General features: G+C 36.7%; 2 protein-coding genes across 2 annotated transcripts in view; both read left to right on the top strand.

Annotated features, from left to right (window-relative positions):
- LOC105229981 (apolipoprotein D) overlaps positions 1-21,649 on the top strand; it is a 527,418-nt gene that overhangs the window by 459,376 nt on the left and 46,393 nt on the right. The gene's annotated exons all lie outside the window — the stretch shown is intronic.
- On the top strand, positions 1,092-2,930 carry LOC105229977 (alaserpin). Its single transcript, XM_011210515.3, has 4 exons — positions 1,092-1,188; positions 1,258-2,339; positions 2,462-2,573; positions 2,689-2,930. Exons 1-4 carry the CDS (start codon positions 1,164-1,166, stop codon positions 2,823-2,825), a joined length of 1,356 nt encoding a protein of 451 aa, XP_011208817.2. The 5' UTR covers positions 1,092-1,163; the 3' UTR covers positions 2,826-2,930.

Consider the following 21,649-nt stretch of genomic DNA (forward strand, 5'->3'; position numbering starts at 1 on the left):
GTGTGGCAAACAATTTTAATAAATTTAAATGCCCTTTTTGTCGTCAAGATGTTGACGAATATTTACACATTTTTCTTTAATTATTTTCTTTTTCTCACATTTTCATATTTTCATTTAATTCTTTACCTTTTTTTTAAATATTACATACGTATGTATAATTGAATTTTTGTTAAAATTTTGATTTAAAAACTTGACGTTTAAAGCAAGCAAAATAAATTAAAAATGAAGTAAAGTGGGGCTAAAGTCATTTTCGTGGGGATTAATTCCTTTTTTTTTTCGTGGGGATTCTGTCATGTAAGAACACCCACGTTTGGTGGGGCTTAATTCATTTCGATTGGTGGGGATAAAATCATTTTCGTGGGGTTTAATTCATTTTTTTTCGTGGGGATTCCGTCAATTTTGGTGGGGAAAGATTCACTAAGAAATTGGTGGGGCTTAAGTCATTTTGCCCGGTGGGGGTTAATTCAGTGGGGGCTAATTCATACACCCGCCAGTTACCAGTCGAAATGCTCGAACGAGTCATCGAAAATTTGACTAAATGGATTGAACATCTGAGTCGAAGCCGCGGCCAAAATTTAAAAGAGATAATCTTCAAAAAATAAATGTCAAAGAATTTTCCTTCGAATCATAATAAACATCCCACATTAAATTTGGAGTTTTTGTGTTTTCTCTTTAAAAAAGTAGAACACCTCGAAATGAATCACCCGTTATATCTGTACATTATAAACAAACAAATTGTCGCATAAAATATGAGCTTTAGACATGAGATGTTTAATTATAGCAAAAATTAAGTTCGAATTTTGAATAAATGCTTCAAGCACGCTTCACAGCCGAAAATCCGCTAGAATTGATAAGCATTTGAAATATGATAAGCGCATATAATATATGCTCAAATATTAGGTTGGTATACTTTTTCGGTTTCAAGGCACGACGATTAGAGAGACGCTAGGTGTGAGAACGCTACAGCATTTTGCTTGCTTAAAAAGATGACTTCTAGAGAATTTAACAACACGAGCTGGTAAAAAAGGAACCACCCTAATGTGTTTCTGAATTTGCGCTCCAATATCGTCTGCTCTTGAATTATTGTAGATTTCTGAATATTTAGTAGTGAATTGTGTTTCCACTGATTGTTGAAATGTCGCGCTAAAGAATAAGTTAAAAATATGTTCGGCAAAACGCTTTTCACATGTAAGTGTCGCAAATAAAGATTTTAAAATTTAAAGTATCAAAGTAAGCAAAAAAAATTGCTATTTACAGCCTTTACACTGTGGCTCTTATGCAGTACCAAGCATGCTCCGGCCTTAGCCGCCACCACAACGGACAGCAGTGCCAACGCCACCGATTTAATGCATTTGCTGTTGGCACACATACTGGCCGAGGCGGATGCAGCAAGGAATTTTGTGATTGCACCACAGGAAATGCTGGAATTGTACCTGCAACTGCATGGCACGGTCAAAGAAATCGCCACTGCAGCCGCCACACAGCACGGTGCCACAAGCAATGAAGTCACCAGCGCCGATGACAGCGGCATGCAGGAGTTCGAAGAGTTCTTCCACATCACAGGCAGTCCGATTCTGGTGAACAACACGCTGTATGCCGATGTCTACAATGCACAAAGGTTCACACGGAAATTGAAAAATCTGCAATTTGTGCTGTACAACGAGGGTGACGAAGAAGAGAGCGAGGAGCCTAACAAAAGCTCGGACAACACCAGCATTGAAGATGGCGACGACAAAGGCCGCAAAATCGATAATAATGATGCGGCAGTGGCAAGTAACAGCCACACGTCTAACAGCAGTAGCAAGCACAACAAAAACAAGCACAACAGAAACAACAACATAGCCGTAGAGAGCAGCAAACGCAACGAACTAATCAATGTAGTGCGCATAAATTCACGCTGGGCGCACAACTTCCAAAAGCGCGACACACACAAGCGCCAATTCTACATGCCACAAACGCACACACACGCCTACCTAAACGCCATGCGCAAAGACGACATTTTCCTTTATGGCGAATTGCCGCAATTGAATGCAAGCGCCTTGGAGCTGTCCTTACAGCGGCAGCAATTGAAAATGCTCATCATATTGCCACAAGCAAAGCATGGCTTGCCACAACTGCTGCGGCGTCTAAGTGCCAATGTGACATTGCTCGATGACTTGTGTGGCCTGACAGGCGACACGGAGGACTTAGGCGTTGCGCAGCAGCAGCAGCAGCAGCGGGCGGCAACAACAGGCGCAGCAGACCACCTACGCGGCCGTTTGGAGTCGACTTTGGTGCGCGTTTTCTTGCCACAATTTAAATTCGCACAACGCACTAACTTGGACGGCGCTTTCAAGCAGGTTAGTACCTAAGCACAATAACACAAACAACACCAGCTCCTTGTTGTTGAGCTTGTGTCGCTTGTGTTGTAGTGGGTCTATTGTGCAATCGCTTGCATTTTGAGAGCTTCGATTAATTTCAGCTACTAAATGCCACAGCAAATGTGGATCTACATTGGCCCAGCGCCTGGCAGGTGACACAGGAGGCCCATTTCGCCGTGAGCGAGGACGGCATTGGCGAACTGGAGGAATCGAGTAAGCAATGAATTTCAATTTAATTACCTGAAACATTGATTGAATGCATGCATGAACCGTTTTATGTCCGACACGGGCGTATTTGTAAGCTTAATTTGTGTACTCTCATTTGTAGTGGTGTTGTTCTGGAACGCCTTTTCCTCGTTGCGCTCTAAGCCATTGATGTTCTGTGTCGATCATCCGTTCTTCTTCATCGTATACAATCGCAGGGGCATACAGTTTTTGGGACATTTGGCACAACTGCACGAATGATGTAGCGGCGCTGCAGTGTAACGCGTGTTCAGTGAATATCTATCTACATACTTGTACGAGTATATATGTAGTGTATGTATTATATTTACATATACAGGCAGTGCGTAGTAAATAAAATATCGTATAAGAGGTGGCAATAAAAATTGCTTGTAAATAATAGGTTCGTGATTTTTTTATTATAATGTCAATTAAATGATTGAATTTTTAAAAAAATATTTTTTTTTAATAATAAGCACGAGAAAGGGCAACTCCGTTGGCTTTGTAGCTAAAGGGTGATTTTTTAAGAGCTTGATAACTTTTTAAAAAAAAAAAAACGCATAAAATTTGCAAAATCTCATCGGTTCTTTATTTGAAACGTTAGATTGGTTCATGACATTTACTTTTTGAAGATAATTTCATTTAAATGTTGACCGCGGCTGCGTCTTAGGTGGTCCATTCGGAAAGTCCAATTTTGGGCAACTTTTTCGAGCATTTCGGCCGGAATAGCCCGAATTTCTTCGGAAATGTTGTCTTCCAAAGCTGGAATAGTTGCTGGCTTATTTCTGTAGACTTTAGACTTGACGTAGCCCCACAAAAAATAGTCTAAAGGCGTTAAATCGCATGATCTTGGTGGCCAACTTACGGGTCCATTTCTTGAGATGAATTGTTGTCCGAAGTTTTCCCTCAAAATGGCCATAGAATCGCGAGCTGTGTGGCATGTAGCGCCATCTTGTTGAAACCACATGTCAACCAAGTTCAGTTCTTCCATTTTTGGCAACAAAAAGTTTGTTAGCATCGAACGATAGCGATCGCCATTCACCGTAACGTTGCGTCCAACAGCATCTTTGAAAAAATACGGTCCAATGATTCCACCAGCGTACAAACCACACCAAACAGTGCATTTTTCGGGATGCATGGGCAGTTCTTGAACGGCTTCTGGTTGCTCTTCACCCCAAATGCGGCAATTTTGCTTATTTACGTAGCCATTCAACCAGAAATGAGCCTCATCGCTGAACAAAATTTGTCGATAAAAAAGCGGATTTTCTGCCAACTGATTTTGGTAATAAAATTCAATGATTTGCAAGCGTTGCTCGTTAGTAAATCTATTCATGATGAAATGTCAAAGCATACTGAGCATCTTTCTCTTTGACACCATGTCTGAAATCCCACGTGATCTGTCAAATACTAATGCATGAAAATCCTAACCTCAAAAAAATCACCCGTTATAATACCCTTGAAAAACAAAAAAGTTTATCATACAACTCCCTGATTTTCAACATTCAGCAATGCTCAGGGCATGAAAATTCATTACATCAACAGTCTCGACTATAATTCTGACTTAACACAATCCATTTTCAAATGTTCAAAAGGTTTTTCGAACTTCTTTAGAATCGTTCAAAGTTCTTTACTGTCCTTTGACTTCAGTTTTCATTATCAACTGAAATGACTGACTTCAATATAACCTCAAAATCTTGACAACTATTCCACAACAAAATAAAATATGTGCTATAAACGCGTAATCGCGCCCCTCTATTAAAATATTTTTCTAAAATTAAAATTTCATATTAAATTCACTAAAATTTCTCAACAAAGATACCATTTATATGGACATAAAGTTTTGAAAAACATTGTTTTCATTAGACCGCTTTAGATTGTGAAATGAAATGAAAATTCTAGAAATCTCAAATTTCATCTCAAAATGGGAGAAAAAAAAACGAGCCGAAACCAAAAAAATCAAGTTGATGCTGATTATATTCCTGGTTTGGTGCATCCTGAATTTGTTCCAGAGAGACAGGCGGTTAATAAGACTTTTATTTGGGCGTATTGGGCCGGAATTGTGGAAGAACAATTCATAAATTTTACACAAAGATAATGCAACAATTCATTGAGCCACGATTGGGACCGAATTTAAAGCCAACAATGCAATGAATGCCGTTGCTCAACCCCAGTATTCACGAGATTTGGCTCCATGTGATTTTTTCTTGTCCCCAAACTAAAATTGCATCTCCATGGAACTCCTTTTCAGCGCAAGAGATAACATTCCAAAAAGTGCTCATGAGAAATCTTCCGAGGACTGAAAAAAGGCCAAGATCATAATTTGTATACTGACTTTGGAATAATCTCACTTAAAAACATATGCAAAACATCTAGTAAAATTTATTTATTGCGAACCGCACTTTATTACATATATTTTGCTTTGTCAAGCTATTTATCCACACAAAAAAGGATAACAGTTATCTTTTACGTTTTTTGATAACTCCTATCTCCGAGCTGTATGGTAATGACTCCAGTGAAACTGTGTGCATCATTAACTCCCAACATTACTAGAGAAGCATTATTTATTATTTACAGAAATCATTTACACACGCCAATATGAGTGCATATTTACAATAAAAATAATTCAAATAAAGTAAAACGCATTTAAAATAGAATAAAATTTGAAAAAATGTAAACCACAAATTCGCCTTTCCGTTTACTGATGTGAGCGCATTGCTGGGGCTCTCTGCAGGAAGAAGCACAACAATCCAAGCAAACAGCAGCTAAGCAGCAAGAATTCAGCATACGCAATAATAACAGCAATGCCATTTTACTGCCATCCTACGTCAACATGAAAATCTCAGCAGAAATCGCAGCTTGACAGCAATGGGCGACAGCCAATTCATTTCATACCTCTCACTCATACAAATACCATATATTTATGCTTTTTCACTTCGCCCATATATATAAATATATGTATGCATATGTATATTGCAATAACTACACAACCGCAAAAAATAACAGCACCTATTTATGTACAAACCCCTGTCATATTATTATATGTTTGTTTGCTTTTGTGGGTGTGTGTGGGTGCAGAAATATTTTGCTGTCATCATTGGACGCATTTGAAAAGGTTTCGTACGCCATAAATGTGTGACAGGTTGACTTTTCTCGAGCTGCTTCGACAGATATGTATGTATTGGTATTAAGATACACAGTAGGAATAATATGCTGATGGGTTTTTCATTGAGGGAGAGGGATGATGGAGTCATGTGTATAAATTCACGCAAGTGAGGAAAGTTCTCTGATCGCCATTCACTTAGGAGTGGCCAGAAACGATTCTTTTACATATGACTCAAGCAGCTCACGACTTCCGGTCTTTGACCAAGTATCCTCTGCGTAGCCTAAGAACATCCGTTCGAAGGCGAGCTAAAGTGAGAAGGCGAAACATCCCCTGCATAGAGTTGTGCGCTGGGTTTGGGACCCGCCACGTAAAAAATCACCCCCAATGAAAAACCACCAACAGCCTGCTGTTGTTGACTCGGCTATAATCGCGTAAGCGGTTTCTATGCCAGTAAAGAAGAAGAAGAAGAAGAGTTTGCTTGAAAATATTAACTCAGTTAGACCACTATTGGATTTCTATAAAAGATATTTCTGATTACAGATGAGATGATTCTGAGAAAAAGTAGAAGGATTGAAGGAAGTACTTTTTCTATACAAATGTATATCATATACTTAATTCAGAAAATTTCCTTATATTCGCAAAAATATTGTTTAACGTCATATTTTGTTTTAAGAAACAACTAGGGTACTTAAATTTCAGTAAATGGATAAATTCATAAATAATTTCCTACAGGGACGCTTCACAAAACAGATGGTATTCGTTCATTTCTTTTGCTTTCTTTGCGTTAGAGTTCTATGTGGGTTCATCCATGGCCGTTATTGAGGGCGCGTAAGCATATGTGGCACGCTAGTGTGGCAAATGTAATTTGCATTGTCATCAAAGCTTACTACAAAATTCAAGCTCACGTAAGTAACTTCAAAATCTGGGGAAGAATAATTTTACAAGTGAAAGAAAAATATGCGTCCACCAACCAAGCACCAGGATTCGCAACTGACCATATGGTGTTTGTCGTTTTGTAAATAAGTAGTTTTTTGGGTACACATAGGTATGGAAGGGTACTCATATTCATGCTCGTGATTGTAGTCCACATGCTTGCACCACGGAATAATGAGTATTCACTTACGTTTCGAGTGGTTGAGAGTTCAACACGTAAACTAAGTAAGAATTGAGGTAAAAAATCTAAATAATAATTTATAGAAAAAATACGAAAAGACTTTTTCGACTACCTAACACATATATAAAACAAGGGTGAATATTTTTACTTTAATTTATTACTTTTTTTTATAATTTTTCTATTAATTAATTTTTTTTTTTAATAAAAAATCCTTTTTGCTGACTTTAATGTATATAATCTTTAAAAATATTTCTAATTTTTTAACTTTGCTTAGATATATCTACATTTAAATCTAACTGCAAAACATATCACAGGGCGCAAAGTGAAAGAGACTCAATTCCTGCTCATAAAATTTGCACTCGTTTTTTATGCATGTCATACGCTAAATAGCACAAACGTATGTTTTATTCAAAATTCTCTCACAGCGAATTCCACCAGCTATAAAATAAATAATTTACTAACGGTAAATAATAAATCTTTCAGTAAGTCGCACGTTTTCGACAAATTCACGCAAGCATTGCACGTGCTTTTCACTTAACTTCCGACTAATGAAAGCCGGAAGTCAATAAAAATGCTGCCAGAGGAGCGCAGGGGCAACGACAGCAGATAAAATACTATAAAAAGAAAAATGAAGGTGAGAGAAAGAAGCATGACGGCAAAGAAATGCACAACAAAGTGAAAACCAAATCACCAAAAGTTGGAAATAGCTTTCTTTGTACATTTTTATATATATATATGCATGCAACGCTGCTCTAACGCTCAAGCAGTTGTCGACAGCCATTGACTGCCGAACCAAATTTAGTGTCTTTGAGTGGAAAAATAATCGCCTTTCACTTCACACAAATCTTTAGCAACTACACAAGTGCTTGCGCACACACACAAGCTTACTTTTATCGAAGCAAAGCTAAATTGATTTTCTTTAACCTTCACCTTCATCACGAAATTCAGTTTGGTTCATTCAATCTTAGCCTTTAAGCGCGCTGAAGTGGCGCTGGGTAAGTGTCGTGGCAGCAAAGCATCGGTAAAGCATTTAAGTGGCGAAATTGTTGAAGTGACAGAGCGAGCGAGCACCTTGAATGCCGAAGTGAACAGTCGACACTTGTCGAATTTTTACCGTAATACGTACGAGTATGTATGTGTGTAAGCGCAGGTGCACTTCAGACGGGCAACTCTACTCTTTGCTTCCTTTATCTCTTCAAAGCCATGCCCATTTTTTGCTTGCATTCGCTATGCCACTCTCTACACCTAAGCTTTGAGCTATCTGGTTTGTGCTTATGCTAAATACTATTTCACTAATGCGCACTATTTTGATAATGATCACCACACATATACCTCACATAGACTCAGTGTCTACTTGCACTTACTAAGTCGCCCAAGCGACGTCAATATAGTGAGGTTAAGTGCGAATAGCGCATGCAACGATTGAAATGGTTGTGAGTTTGTGCGCTTATTGGTTGTTATAGACATCATTAGGATGCGCTTAATGATGTACTTCCTTTGATGGCAATGACAACACTGGCAACACCAACAAAAACAGCAAGGCGACTAGTAGCAACAGCAATAATAATCGTATTCGCGTAAGTCTGCGCTTAAGCTGGGCTATTAATACTAGGATACGACGGAAGTGCGAAAATGTACGTACCAACAACAGCACATAGCGGAAGCAACGTAAAGCGGGTTAAGATTATAGCGCTGATTTTCAGTTTCCACTTTGCAAGTGCTACTGGATGCTAATGCGTTGTTAAGCAAAACTACTTAAGTGCTGAATGGGAACATTTAAGCGGAAAACGAACCTTTGCAAAGTTGAAAATGTTGAATTTTTTTTCGGTTAACATGATTAAATGTGTCGCCTAAATAAAAAAATGTTTGCTAGAAAGCTTTGTGACAGACTTTAGAAGGAAAAGCTGAGTCATACTCAGGTGATCAGTTCTTTAATTTATTATTAGAAACACCTCCCTCTAGCTTTGTAAAGCTCAAAAACTAAATAAAGTATATTGTAGAATATTTACAAAGGACATCAAAAGAGTAGTTTCTGGACTGGAGGAAAACACAGAATTTTGCCAGTTGTCTCTATCTTCTGCGTGCCAACAGTGCTCTGTCCTTTTATTGGATACGTTGGCGCTCCTGCATTCGTTGCACACCCAAGGGTCTAGAATCGAAGGGGCATCGTCTTTCATGCGTTCGACATGTCCTGGCCAGCGTAGGATTTGTATGCATTTAACTGCATTCGTTCGATTTTTATATAGTTATCTATATCCATGCGTCACGGAAGGCATTCTCCGGAATAGCCTTGAGAGCCGATGTGCATGCTGCTTGGATCGCCTCTGTCGTCTCAAAATTCTTGCATTTCATTGGCCGTTTCTGACAAGGAATGAAATGCCGGGCTTGGTTAGAAGATGTTCACAAGAAAAGCGGTGTGAGACGGGGCATTGTCCTGGTGCAACTTCCAATCAGCTGCGATATCTTGTCGGACCTGATTAACCCCTCATTTGAATCTTTTGAGGACCTCCACGTAAAACTTTGCATTGACGCTTTCTCAAGGAGGAACAAATTCATGGTGGACGATGCCTTTAATATCACAAAAGACAATCAGCATCGTTTTCACTTTGGATTTGCTCATTCATCAGCGACCTCTTCCCGGACCTCCAAAAAGGACTAGTGACCCGAAACACACCACTTCTTTCTAAAGCAACATCTGGGTAAGCCTGCTTGATCATATCAAACGTTTCTGTCGCAGATTTGCCGACTTTCACACAAAATTTAATCGCGTGCCTCTACTCTAACGAAGCTTACATTTTCGGCTTGCACCACTCACAGAAACACGCGCGAAAATGTTTGTGCTGACTCTTCAAGTGTTCTGAGACAACTGACCAGCCACTCATTCGTTAGCTAGGAACGCCCTCTACCGAATCCAGTCGGTGCGTGCATGCTCCCAAGTACAGTCGCGGCGGAAGTCCGACTTGGGTACAAAAGTTTCTTTTAATGTTCCTATGTTAAAGTGCGAAAATCTTTATATATATAAATCTTCTGACCGTGTGTTTGCATTTGAACTGCTCCTAAACGGATTGACCGATTTTGATGAAATTTTGTGTGTATGTTCAAGGAGATTCGAGAATGGTTTAGATTTACAATTTGGTCCACTGGAAAATGTTTTTTTAAATTAATTTTTCATTTGTAATTAATTGCTAATTTTAAATGTTTGACCGATGGATGGCGCTACCATCGCAGTATTCAATATTCAAACCTTAAATTGGCGTAAACGTGCATTAAACAAAACGATGCCAAAGTAAAAGGCGACATCTGTAGATCAAGTTTTCATATTGTGGACAGAGTTGTTCGTTCTTAAGTAATAAATTGGGTCATTCAATACATCTATGGGTAGCTATAATATTTTTTTCATACCTGCTAACTATTGGAGGGGGTATCTTGACAGGCAATTTACAATTGCAAAAGGTCTGGCATAAAAAAATAGCGGCATAACTGAAGTGTTGATAAAAAGGTCTATTAAAATTTGAGATATACAGAAATCTTTTCGAAGCATTGCACAGAGCAATACAATATTTAAACGGGAACGATGAATACATATATGCGTACAATTTCAAACTGATCCTTCCTGAAAAATAATAAAATTGCTAAATATTGGGAATGGTAGAATAGAACTGCAATCAAATACACAATGCAATGAATTAAAACTGGCTCATTTATCATTCGATGAATAATGTACCACGGGCATCCCAAAAGACTTATGCCATAACCTTGCCAGCCGATTTTTTTGTCTTTCCACGCTTGAGAACCGTTTCTTAATACATATGCAGTCCACTAGGCTGACAGTCGATTGGACTCGATTGATTTCACTGATGCACAGCCCAAATTCAATAGTATTTTTACCCCAAAAACCAATTCTTTCTTAACGCACAAAATTCTTTATGATTCATTTTTTTGTAAATTAACACTTAAATAATATTTATAATCTAACTAATAGAAATCATATAGATGGTATTAGTAGTACTACCTATGTAACAGCCACAGTAAAACGTGTCTGGGTCCTCTAGTAAAATATATAGAACAACAACTACGTCTGCTTTCCATATAACACAATTTTAAATTCCACTTGATTCTTACAATCAAAGAAGCAATTATTGTAACAGGATAAAACTACGCACCAATAATGACCAAAAATTGTCCAAATCTAGCCAAAACTGTTCTAGTCTCCAGGTACCGAATGCATGGAGCACGGTGAGAGGTGTGAGATATATAAAAAAGACAGGGATAAACATTTTCTGACAGTATTATGTTTGCCAAAAATGGGTTCAATTGGGTCAGTAGTTCCCATATACCCAACACAAATATTTTCAAACTTCCTTTTCTCAATGAAAATGAGAGAGCGTTTTTTTGGAATAACAATCTCTGCGCCCTTCCTTACTTGTTAATATCAGTATTGATAGTTCTTTATTTTTGTCCAGTCTAGTAGATATATAGATGACTTTAAAGAGTTCCAGAGGATCGACCGCGGTCTAAAGCAACATTAGTTCCATCCCAAAAATACTATTCGGTACCAAATTAAATCGAATAATTGGCAGTAGAAAGTGTATCATAGGCACAGAATAATCCTCAATATAAAGCTTAAAGTCACCAATAAGGGTGATTTTTATACAATATTATTTAATTAATTTAATTTTTAACTAAACACTGAAGCATCGTGATTTTAGTTTCCAGTCCATAAAAGATTTGAAATTCACTTAAATGAAGAAAAGAACGTTAACTTCGGTTGCAACGGCATTTCCGAACATTACTTCTGTGACTGTCTTAGATATTAACCCATGCAAAGTTTCTTAAAGACATCTTCTGAAATGAAACAGTTTTCCATAAAAGCATTTTGTGCCGATCATTCAGTTTGTATGACAGCTATCAACCATAGTAGTCGGACATCGGCCATTCGGACAAGCTTCTTAGTGAAAATGTAGGTATGCATAATTTATGGTCGATACCTCAAAAATTGAGGGACTAGGGATCTATATTTTAAAAGGTCTGCGACGCTTCTTTCTGGCAAAGTTAATATATCGTATTCAGGATACCATAATTTAAATTGCATTTTCTACTAAAATACTAGCTATATCAATAACACTGTAAAAGAAAATCAATTATTACAAAACTATAACTTTAACAAATTAAAAGGTTTGACTTCAAAATTGCTTCAAGCGGTCAACTGCCAAGCGAAACTTCGCAGCTGCAACATCAGAAGTCCTGCAGCTCAAGCCAATGTAAAGTGTGGCTTAAATTTTTACAAATTATTGAAGAACGCAGAGTTTTGCGCGAAATAACAGTGGACAGAAGAAATCGTCGAGGAAATTGGTAGCAAAGGAGGCGAACTATAACCGCTAGTCGGTGCAGTTCACTGAATTGATGAAATTTATGTACTGGAAATAAGCAGACGTCCATCTGCATCGGCAATGGCATCAACAACTACTAGCCAACAGTGCGCGAGTACGAAAGACAGCTGCAACAACAACAACCGTAACAGCAACAACGGTCAGAAAGCAGCTAACATGCAAAGTGCAATAGTGAAAAATAAAACAACAACAACAGCGAAAAATCACAATCAACACAATGCTAAGGGCATTCTGGGAAAGAAGTGAACCAAACCCGTTAGTTGAAAGCAACATTGAGAAAAACAAACATGCAAAATAGCTGGAAAAACCAACTAACACAAGCACAGCTGAAAACACACAGTTGTTGTTGCTGTTGTTACGCGTGTAAGCCAAAGCTGCATGTAACTGTATTCACCTGGCAGCAGACAATATGTATTTCAGTATATACCACGGGATGCGGCAAAAGGTTGTTCATGGCGGATTGAGCATTGTGAATGGCGAGATTAAGTTGCAGCAGCATATGGAACTGGCTGGTGGGAAAAAATAAGAATTTATGCATTTGCTGAATTGAACGTATTAAAAGTATTTGTAACTGCAAGAAAAATAATGCTACAGATATTTTAAATAACGGACGTAAGAATAAAGGATAAAAATAAATCTGCTCTCCACGGTGGAAGTTTGGGAGTCAGCGAAGGATGAGAGAGAAAAATAAGTGAAGGGAAGTTCGGAGTAATCCATGGTACGCCTTGTGTACTTAAAGTTCTTGAATGCAGGGGCGTATTCGTATAGCCAAAGGTAACCACAGAATTAAAGAATATTAAAAAAAAATTTTATTAATTAGAAACCTGGATGTTTAACAAGGAGATACTCATCTTTTAATATATTTTTTTTTTAATCTAGACCTTCAAATTCAGCAGTAAAGGTGTTTGTGCCAGAAAAATATGAGTTTTTCGGGAAACTTTATTTATTACTTTGATATGAAGAAACCCTTAAGCAAGTGAGGAAAATTCTCTGGCAGTGGCCAGAAACGATTCTTTTACATATAACTCAAGCAGCTCACGACTTCCGGCCTTTGACCAAGTATCCTCTGGGTAGCCTAAGAACATCCGTTTGAAGGCGAGCTAAAGTGAGAAGGCAAACCATCCCCTTCGCGGGGTTGTACGCTGGGCTTGGGACCCGCCACGTAAAAAAAAAACAGTACCAATAAAAAGGAACAACAAGCCTCGGAAAAAAAAGCAAAGCAAATGGGTCTGGTAGTGAACGAGGGCAAGACGAAATATCTTCTGTCATCAAACAAACAGTCGTCGCACTCGCAACTTGGCTCTCACGGTCGTAACTTTGAAGTTGTAGATGACAACAACCGATGAGTCGACGTTACGAGTTTTCGAGAGTAAGGTTCTGCGTAAGATTTATGGTCCTTTGCGCATTGGCCACGGCGAATATCGCATTCGATGGAACGATGAGCTGTGCGAGATATACGACGACATTGACATAGTTCAGCGAATTAAATGACAGCGGCTACGCTGGCTAGGTCATGTTGTCCGGATGGACGAAAACACTCCAGCTCTGAAAGTTTTCGACGCAGTACCCGCCGGGGAAGCTGAGGAAGAGGAAGACCTACACTCCGGTGGAAGGACCAAGTGGAGAAGGACCTGGCCTCGCTTGCAATATCCAAATGGCGCCACGTAGCGAAGAGAAAAAACGACTGGCGCGCTGTTGTTAACTCGGCTATAATCGCGTAAGCGGTGTCTACGCCAGTAAAGAAGAAGAAGACATATACGAATCATTGCCTTTAGCAGCAGCATATTTACAATTCCACTCTTTTCCAACACCTGTTCCTGATCCGTTTATACCCGCTAAATCTGCCTTGTTTTCGATCCTACCCGTCCATAAAAAATGTGAATGTTCGCAAAACCGAAAGTCCCAAAAGCCATTTACTCCCCCACTGTTTCTTTTTTCCGAATCCTGCAAAGGAAGGAAATAAAGGAATTTTTGTTTATAGCTTGAATTGAGTTCTTTTGCTTGGCAGCGCTTTAGCCCATAGCGGTTATTGTGGTCACAGCAACGCCGGCCGTCAAAGTAACGCGGTGGCTTGATTTTTTATTTATATTTTTTGGCGCGCTTACTTTTAAGGCGATTTTTGTACGTTTTGCAACTGCCGTTACCATTGTAATTAATATTCTCAAGCAGCGCAATAAATTTTAAGCCACTGATTAATCCTGCCGTTGCAATACGTACAAACGCATCGCCAGGAGCGTAATTCAGTCGGCACCTTCATTTATAAATATATCTGCAGCTATGTATATGTGTGTGTATGCTATATTACACCTACACTACATAACCGTAAAAGTATGTAAATATAATAACAAAGGGAGATCAGCTTTTCCAGCTTTCAAGCGCTTTACTATCACGGCGGCAGTTGCCATGGCATTGCTGTTGTTGTTCGGTTTAATTACTCGCGCAACCGAAAGGAAACGGGAATTTCTTGGTAAATGTAGAATTCTCGCTGAAGCTAAAATTTCACGTTTGTTTTCCACTGCAGCTGTTTCAGCAATGTGTTATGCCGAGGCTCTTGTTGTTGTTGTTGCAAATGGTTTCGCTTGTTTATTATCAATGCCAGTGCTCCCCACGCACCATGCTAAATATGCAGCATTCACAAAGTCCAAATCTTAATCGGTGCAAACGTGTGGTTTTCCATTGTTTTTGTACGACCAGCGGTTTCGCACTGAACATACATACACCCGTATGTAGTATATATATTCCAGCGCTACTCACTTTATTGTTGCATAGCAATAAATTTCAGCGACTGGCTTTACGTAACAAATGAGTCTGCTGCATGTTTTTGCCAATGGCTCTTATTATTGTTGTTGTTGCTACTGGTTTGTATGTATGCATTTCACTTGTTTGCACTATCTGCACTTGCATGCCAGTGCCATGCCACCGCGCAGATTCCATAGATAAAACAATAGCTGGAGATAGTCGTATTTTCGCGTAAAAGCAACCAAAATACCAGGTGCCTGTGAAAGGATTCGGCGGTGTTTTTAATGCTCAAAGCGTTGGTTGGGCAGCGCATCCGTAATGAAAGAGGCGGGTAAGTGAAAACGTACTACATAAATCATGTCATGAAAGGCACCAGCTCTTCGGTTTCGTTAGCAAGTGAAATGGAAATGGTAAGGGATTTTCGGAAAGAAGTGAAATCCAGCGCAATTTGCGAAGCTTATCTCATCTTCAAATATCATTCATCTTATCGCAAAAGTTCGAACTATTTAAGTTCGATTTAATTTCAGAAAGTTATACCACAGAAATTGTATTTTATATTTGTATTTAAGTGTGGAATTTATGTATGTAAAAATGCCATATTTTTGCGAATTTTATAATTATATAATATGTTAGCAGCAATTGTTGTTTAATATAATAGCATAGTACACAAATATTATGGTATGTAAACTGTTAATTTTACTAAATGTTCTCTATCCAAAATAATATAATTTTCTAAACAAAAGTTCTAAATAATGAATTCTATCTTAAAAACACTTACCATTATTTCAAAGAGAATTTTGCTCAATTTTTTTGAATTCGCCTATACAGCTTTAAGTTATTCAATTCACTAAGTTTATTATTTTACGTATATATGTATATGTAAAACTGAAACACACCTTTCTTCTGTAATTTAATATAATTTTTTTTTAATTTTTCAAACACTCACATTCCACATCATCACACAATTGTACACTTACTCATCTCTACCCGAACTAATAATTATTAGTCATTATTAATTACAATTAAGCACTAAGACACTTAATATAATTAAAATGATGTTTATTTAACTCTTTAGTTTCTCGAATTAATTTTCAATATAAGAACCCAAAATTAATTTCATATTTTAGCATTATAAATGTATATTTATATTTCTGCACCCTTTATAATTACAAGATTGTAATACGAAATAATTGAGTTCATACATACATACGTAATCATTTATGTATGTTTGTATACACGATGTACTACATTCGTTTGCATATTTGAATAGTCGCTTAACAAAAACTTCTTTGTCAACTTCCTTTCAACTATTTTCACATTCAAATTCTTTAATTTTATCACTTGATTAACTTTTCTTTATAAATATTAGTTTTAATAAATTTAATTTAAAACATTCACAGCATAAACATTCAGCTTAAAATGTATTAATTCATGAAGTGTTCGCATTTGTCTCACTTGGAAGCTGCGCATTTGTTGTTGCCGTTCGCCACGAAATGGCTGCTGGCGCATGTACACTTGGCAATACTCATAATAATAATTAAATCACCGACAACGTTCATAATTTCAACTATCCACAACATAAAATCATTATCCTGCCCGCTTAATCACAAAACTTTTAAATTTACCAATCAATATGAATATGAATTTCAATAATTTGTTTGCTGCCTTCGAGCAGCTGACTTACTCGCTGGCGTAAAAAACCGAAACTGACGAGAACTGGAATGCATGGGAAACGGAAGTGGGGTTACAAACCCATTGGGATTGTGCACAGGATAATATTTGAATATTTCATAGATGATAGATACTAAAAAGAATTTAATTGTAAATAACATATAAATAAACCATTATTATTCTAAAATTAATATACATATGTATATGTATATAAAGCAATCCTAAAGTTTTAATTGCGGTATCGATATGTCTCTAATAACCTTAAAGCAAACTTTATATACTTGAATAATATAAAAATCGATCAAAATCTAGCTTTGTTGACACATCTTCGAAACTTTTTATACACATAATTGTTAAAAATAATTAAATATTTGATATAATATAAATTATAAATGTAAGGATATTAGTAAAATAAAGTTTTGTATAACTCAAAATAAGTTTTAGAACTATTGTCAGTACAAATCCAACCCTACTTCCGCATCCCACAAAAAATCACACTTACTAGTGATAGTGTTGTAGAATATTAAACAATAAGGGGAATTCACTATTCATAGTAATTAATTTTGAAATTATTATTTTGATACTTTTCTAAAATTGTCAAAAATTAAACAAATTAAATCGGGACACAACAGTACCCAGAAATTGTAAATTGGAAAAGGCTTACGGTGATTCAAAAACACAACCCTGCGAGTGTTGCAAAGTCTTCAAAGACGGTCGAGAGATCGTTGAATACTTGCCTCGTTTTGGACGACCTTCAAGCTCTTCGACTGTTGAAAATATTTAAAACGTGAAGGATATGGTACTTGAAAATTGTCAGGCAAGTGTTAAAGAGATGACAAGAGGCATCTCCTGCGAGTCCATTTGAAAGATTTTGGTGGATATTTTGGTTATGAAACGCATTCTTGATCGACTCGTCCCGATAAAGCTGAATTTTTTGCATAAAGAGTACGATTTGTGACCAACAAAATAAATATTCCGGGTCCTTTTTTTCCCTATTTATAAATAAGTATACATTTTTACCAATAAGTACAGTTTTTATATATTATATTTAGCAGTTTGGTTTCAATATTTGCCAGTTGTATAGATACTCAAACAAATAAAGAGTATAATTTATAAATTTTTTAAGAAAAAAGTTAAAAACAAAAATATTTAAAATTTCCCTTTTAGTGAGTGTAAAATTGTGCTATGAACATATACATGGTGAATTACCTTACTGACCTTGGGAACCGTTCAAATTTGCTCTTCTGGAATGTTGTGAAATTTTTGTTGTTATAAATCAGGAAATAGTCGTAATAATCACTACCTGTCACCAACATTTTAACATTCACTGATACAAAACAGAATAAAGATATTCAGTTAATCCACTTTTCTACTAAACACACAATTTTACACAAATTTTTATAATTTTAGTAATCGCATATGACGAACTTGCTTACTCGTTAACGAGAAGACCGAAACTGACAGGAACTGGAAAGCATGGGAAACGGAAGTAAAGTCACAAACCAATTAGGGTTGTGCATAGCAATGCAATAATGCAATGTTACTCGTTCAAAAAAGAAGAAAATAAAAATAAGTTTAGATTAAATAAAGTTCTATACTAATTATTAATATATTTTTACTCAATATTTAAGAAATTGAAGGGATAAATATTACATAAATGTTGCCCGAAAAAAAATTTCAATTTCATATAACATAATTGCATTCGTTTGAATTGAAATATCAAATAATATAAACAAAAATTAGTTGTATATTATTCAAATATCTAATATATAAAATAATTTTTACTTACAATAAAATTTTTAAGTAATTATTTTATTAAGTTATTCTAAATATTTAAAATCGTTTCCAATATAAGTGCAACCCTACGTCCGCGTCCCATATTCTACTATTCACGTTAGTGTCCGCGGATTATTAACGAGTGTGTCGGCTGCTAAATAGCAGAAAGTATAAATATGTGATATTTGTGTTAAAATCATATTAAATGACAAATTTTGTTGTAAAAATAGGTTTCGCAATAGTTTAATATTATTTTGTGATAAATTTTGAATGTGTACAATGAATTTCCTCATAATTATTCAGAGCAACAAAATGTGCATGCGCCAATGGCCATTACAGAGCGAACAGCAACAAAAATGTGCAAGTGTCAAATTCTAGAAAGTTCTAAAATTCCGTATAATTGCTAATTGCTTTGATTTATGTATATACGAAATTTCAAGATTTAGCGTGTTTTATAATCAACTGTTCGGCCGAATCCAGCGACTTAAGAGAACTAATAATTAAAAATCTTCAGCCCTAAAAATATTACAGCTGGTGAGTAAGTTTTGTTATATTTAACTAATGAATTATATAATTTTACATTTATTGCATTTTTATTATTCGGTTTTTAACTATATTCGTTCGAGGGTTTTCCAAAGTTTAAGCTATTTTGTGAAAAACAACTACAATAGTGTTTTTCAAAATATTGCCCATATGAGATTATGATATTTTTCCATCTTTCTGGAATTTGTGGATTCTATCCCAAAAGAACGGCGCCGGCTGAGTGGCTACGAATGAATTAAGACAATTTTCGATATCCTGTTCCGACGTATCTCAGTGAGAGTGTTCGGAACTGGCCGAAACAAGTGATAGTCAAAAAGAACAAGAACTGGGCTATAAGACGAGTAAGGCATTACTTTCCTGCCTGGTGTTTTCCAAGTAATAGTTTTTAACCGATCTTACAGTATCAAGCCAAACGTTGTCATGATGTAAAATGTATGACTCGTGTATTCAAACGCCAGGCATTTTTCGGCAATCACTCGCTCCTATTTGATAAGTTTCCAGAATTCCCCATTAATTGTTTTACCCGGTTTTAAAAGCTCAGCATACATCATGATCGCCTTATCGCAATAAATGTAGAGAATTATCATGGCGTCATTAATATTCGGCTTTGCCAATGATTTGGCTGATTCACTGGATTTCACTTTTGCTTTTTTAAGTTTGCAATAGGTAATGGATCCACTTTTCAACGATTCTTTTTCTAACGCTCATCTAGGTCGTCTCTCGTCTTTTACTCTTTACACAATCGTTTTTTTATGAAAAATATTTATTTTTTTCTATGCAATTACTGATTAACATTAATTCAACGAGTTTTTATCACAATGCAAAGCAATTAATATTAACAATTACACCTGATTGTGGTCGGCTCCTTAATGCCGATTAAATCCAAGGTCTTACCCTTTAAATTTTACAGGAAAAGTCCACAAAAAATCCACGCTAATCAAAGCATTCAAAGAATATGATAATTGAATTGCAGACCAACTTTGTTTGCATGGAAAATAATAAAATTCTCCTTCGTGTTTTTAACCCTACGCTGGCGCTTCCGGCATGCTCTTTGATTTTGATTGCATTGAAAAAGTTTTTCGTAATTTTCTTTTACCCTCTGACTGCAATTTATTTCAATTTAAATTAGCTGTATTATTTTGCCGCCACCAGCCACCCACCCAGCACATATTGTTACGTTGAAATTTGCCTAATTTGCCGCCATTATGCAGTTACTCCTGCGCCTAACAGACTGAAAGTATTTGAAAATTCAATTTGAAATTAACGCGAAAGACCAAAGGTGCCGGCTACTGCCACCCAACGCCAACTACTACCACCTGCGAACTGAAGGAAAATCGGTATTACAACACACTAAAGCTAACAAACAAAATTAGCTGGCTGGAGCAACACTGTGTGAATGTGAAATAATGAATGCATAGTGCAAGCAAAATGTTCGCCCGAAAGGATAGACAAGACATTTTGGCAAATTTACACCGATGGTCGGCAAACCAGCTCAAACTAGCTAGCGCTTTGTTTTACTGCAGCTAAAGTCACGTGATAATCGAGTTAACCGAACCAAAACAGCCGGATTGAGGATTTGCGGCGTTCCTGGCCGCTATTGGTTATTGTGTGTGTTTGGGTGTGTGTGTGAATGACGACGTAAAGTTTGGGCCTTCGCTCTTGGTGGTCGACAAAGCCAGCGCTTGTGGGGAAAGTTCTGAAGCACCAATATGTGTAAGTGTGTGTGTGTGTGTGCAGCGGTTGAGTAGGATCAAAGCGAAAAGTTCCGACTTGTGCGGTAACGCAGGTACATCAGCGTTACATACATATGTATATGATTCGATTTTTTCACATCTATAGACACATACATATTGGCGTGTGCAACTGAACGATTTGAAAAGTTCATGTAAAACTTTTTAAATTAAAATTATGAATTTTTACACTTCTCACTCGAGTGTGCTGCTTCATTCATTCAATATGTGCTCAAGTGCCCAAGTGTGGCTTAACTAATATTGAGATTGGGATTTAGGTGTCAAAGTTGCAATGCATATGTGTGCGCAAACAGCTTCGTACGCCCTTTGCTTACAGCGGCAGTCATATGTGCAGCCAATTCTCCGTTAAAATATTTAACTTGCCTCAAAATTCAAATTATTTTGTTCTTTTCTTTTTTTTTTTGATTTTGTTTTTACATCTACACAAATATTTTGTTATTATAAATGTACCGGAAATATTCCGCATACTCGCTGGCTTTGGCAGTTTCATGTGAGTCCCATGTGGCGTTTACGGCCAATCTGATTTAGACATTCCGCAATGTTTAAAAAGTTTGTGCAAACTTTTCATATAAAATCTGCATATTGCATTGTAATCCTTATTGTTACCCGCTTGCCGTTTCTTTCGTTTTGTGGTCGGGCGTGTTTTTGCTTTTATTGCAGCTTATGAAATTTCAATTTTATTTGCTGTTAAGCGGATAATTGATTTTTCAGTGTGAACATTGTGTAGGCAAGAGATAATATATCTTATACATATATGTATATATACTCATTTGTATATAGTTAGACATTTGTACCCATAAATATAATATGTACATATGTGTGCGTCTGCGTATAAGTGAATTTATTTGCTTTTGCTCACACTTGCTTTTTAGCAATATGAGTGACTTTTAAAGTGCAAAGGCTTACAAGTTTTAAGCTTAATTTGGTTAATTAGAATGGCAGCCATTCAAATGCTTCTCGAAATTTGCAAATAATCATTT

This window comes from Bactrocera dorsalis, chromosome 3 (assembly GCF_023373825.1).
Source record: "Bactrocera dorsalis isolate Fly_Bdor chromosome 3, ASM2337382v1, whole genome shotgun sequence".
Taxonomy (NCBI): Eukaryota; Metazoa; Arthropoda; class Insecta; order Diptera; family Tephritidae; genus Bactrocera; species Bactrocera dorsalis.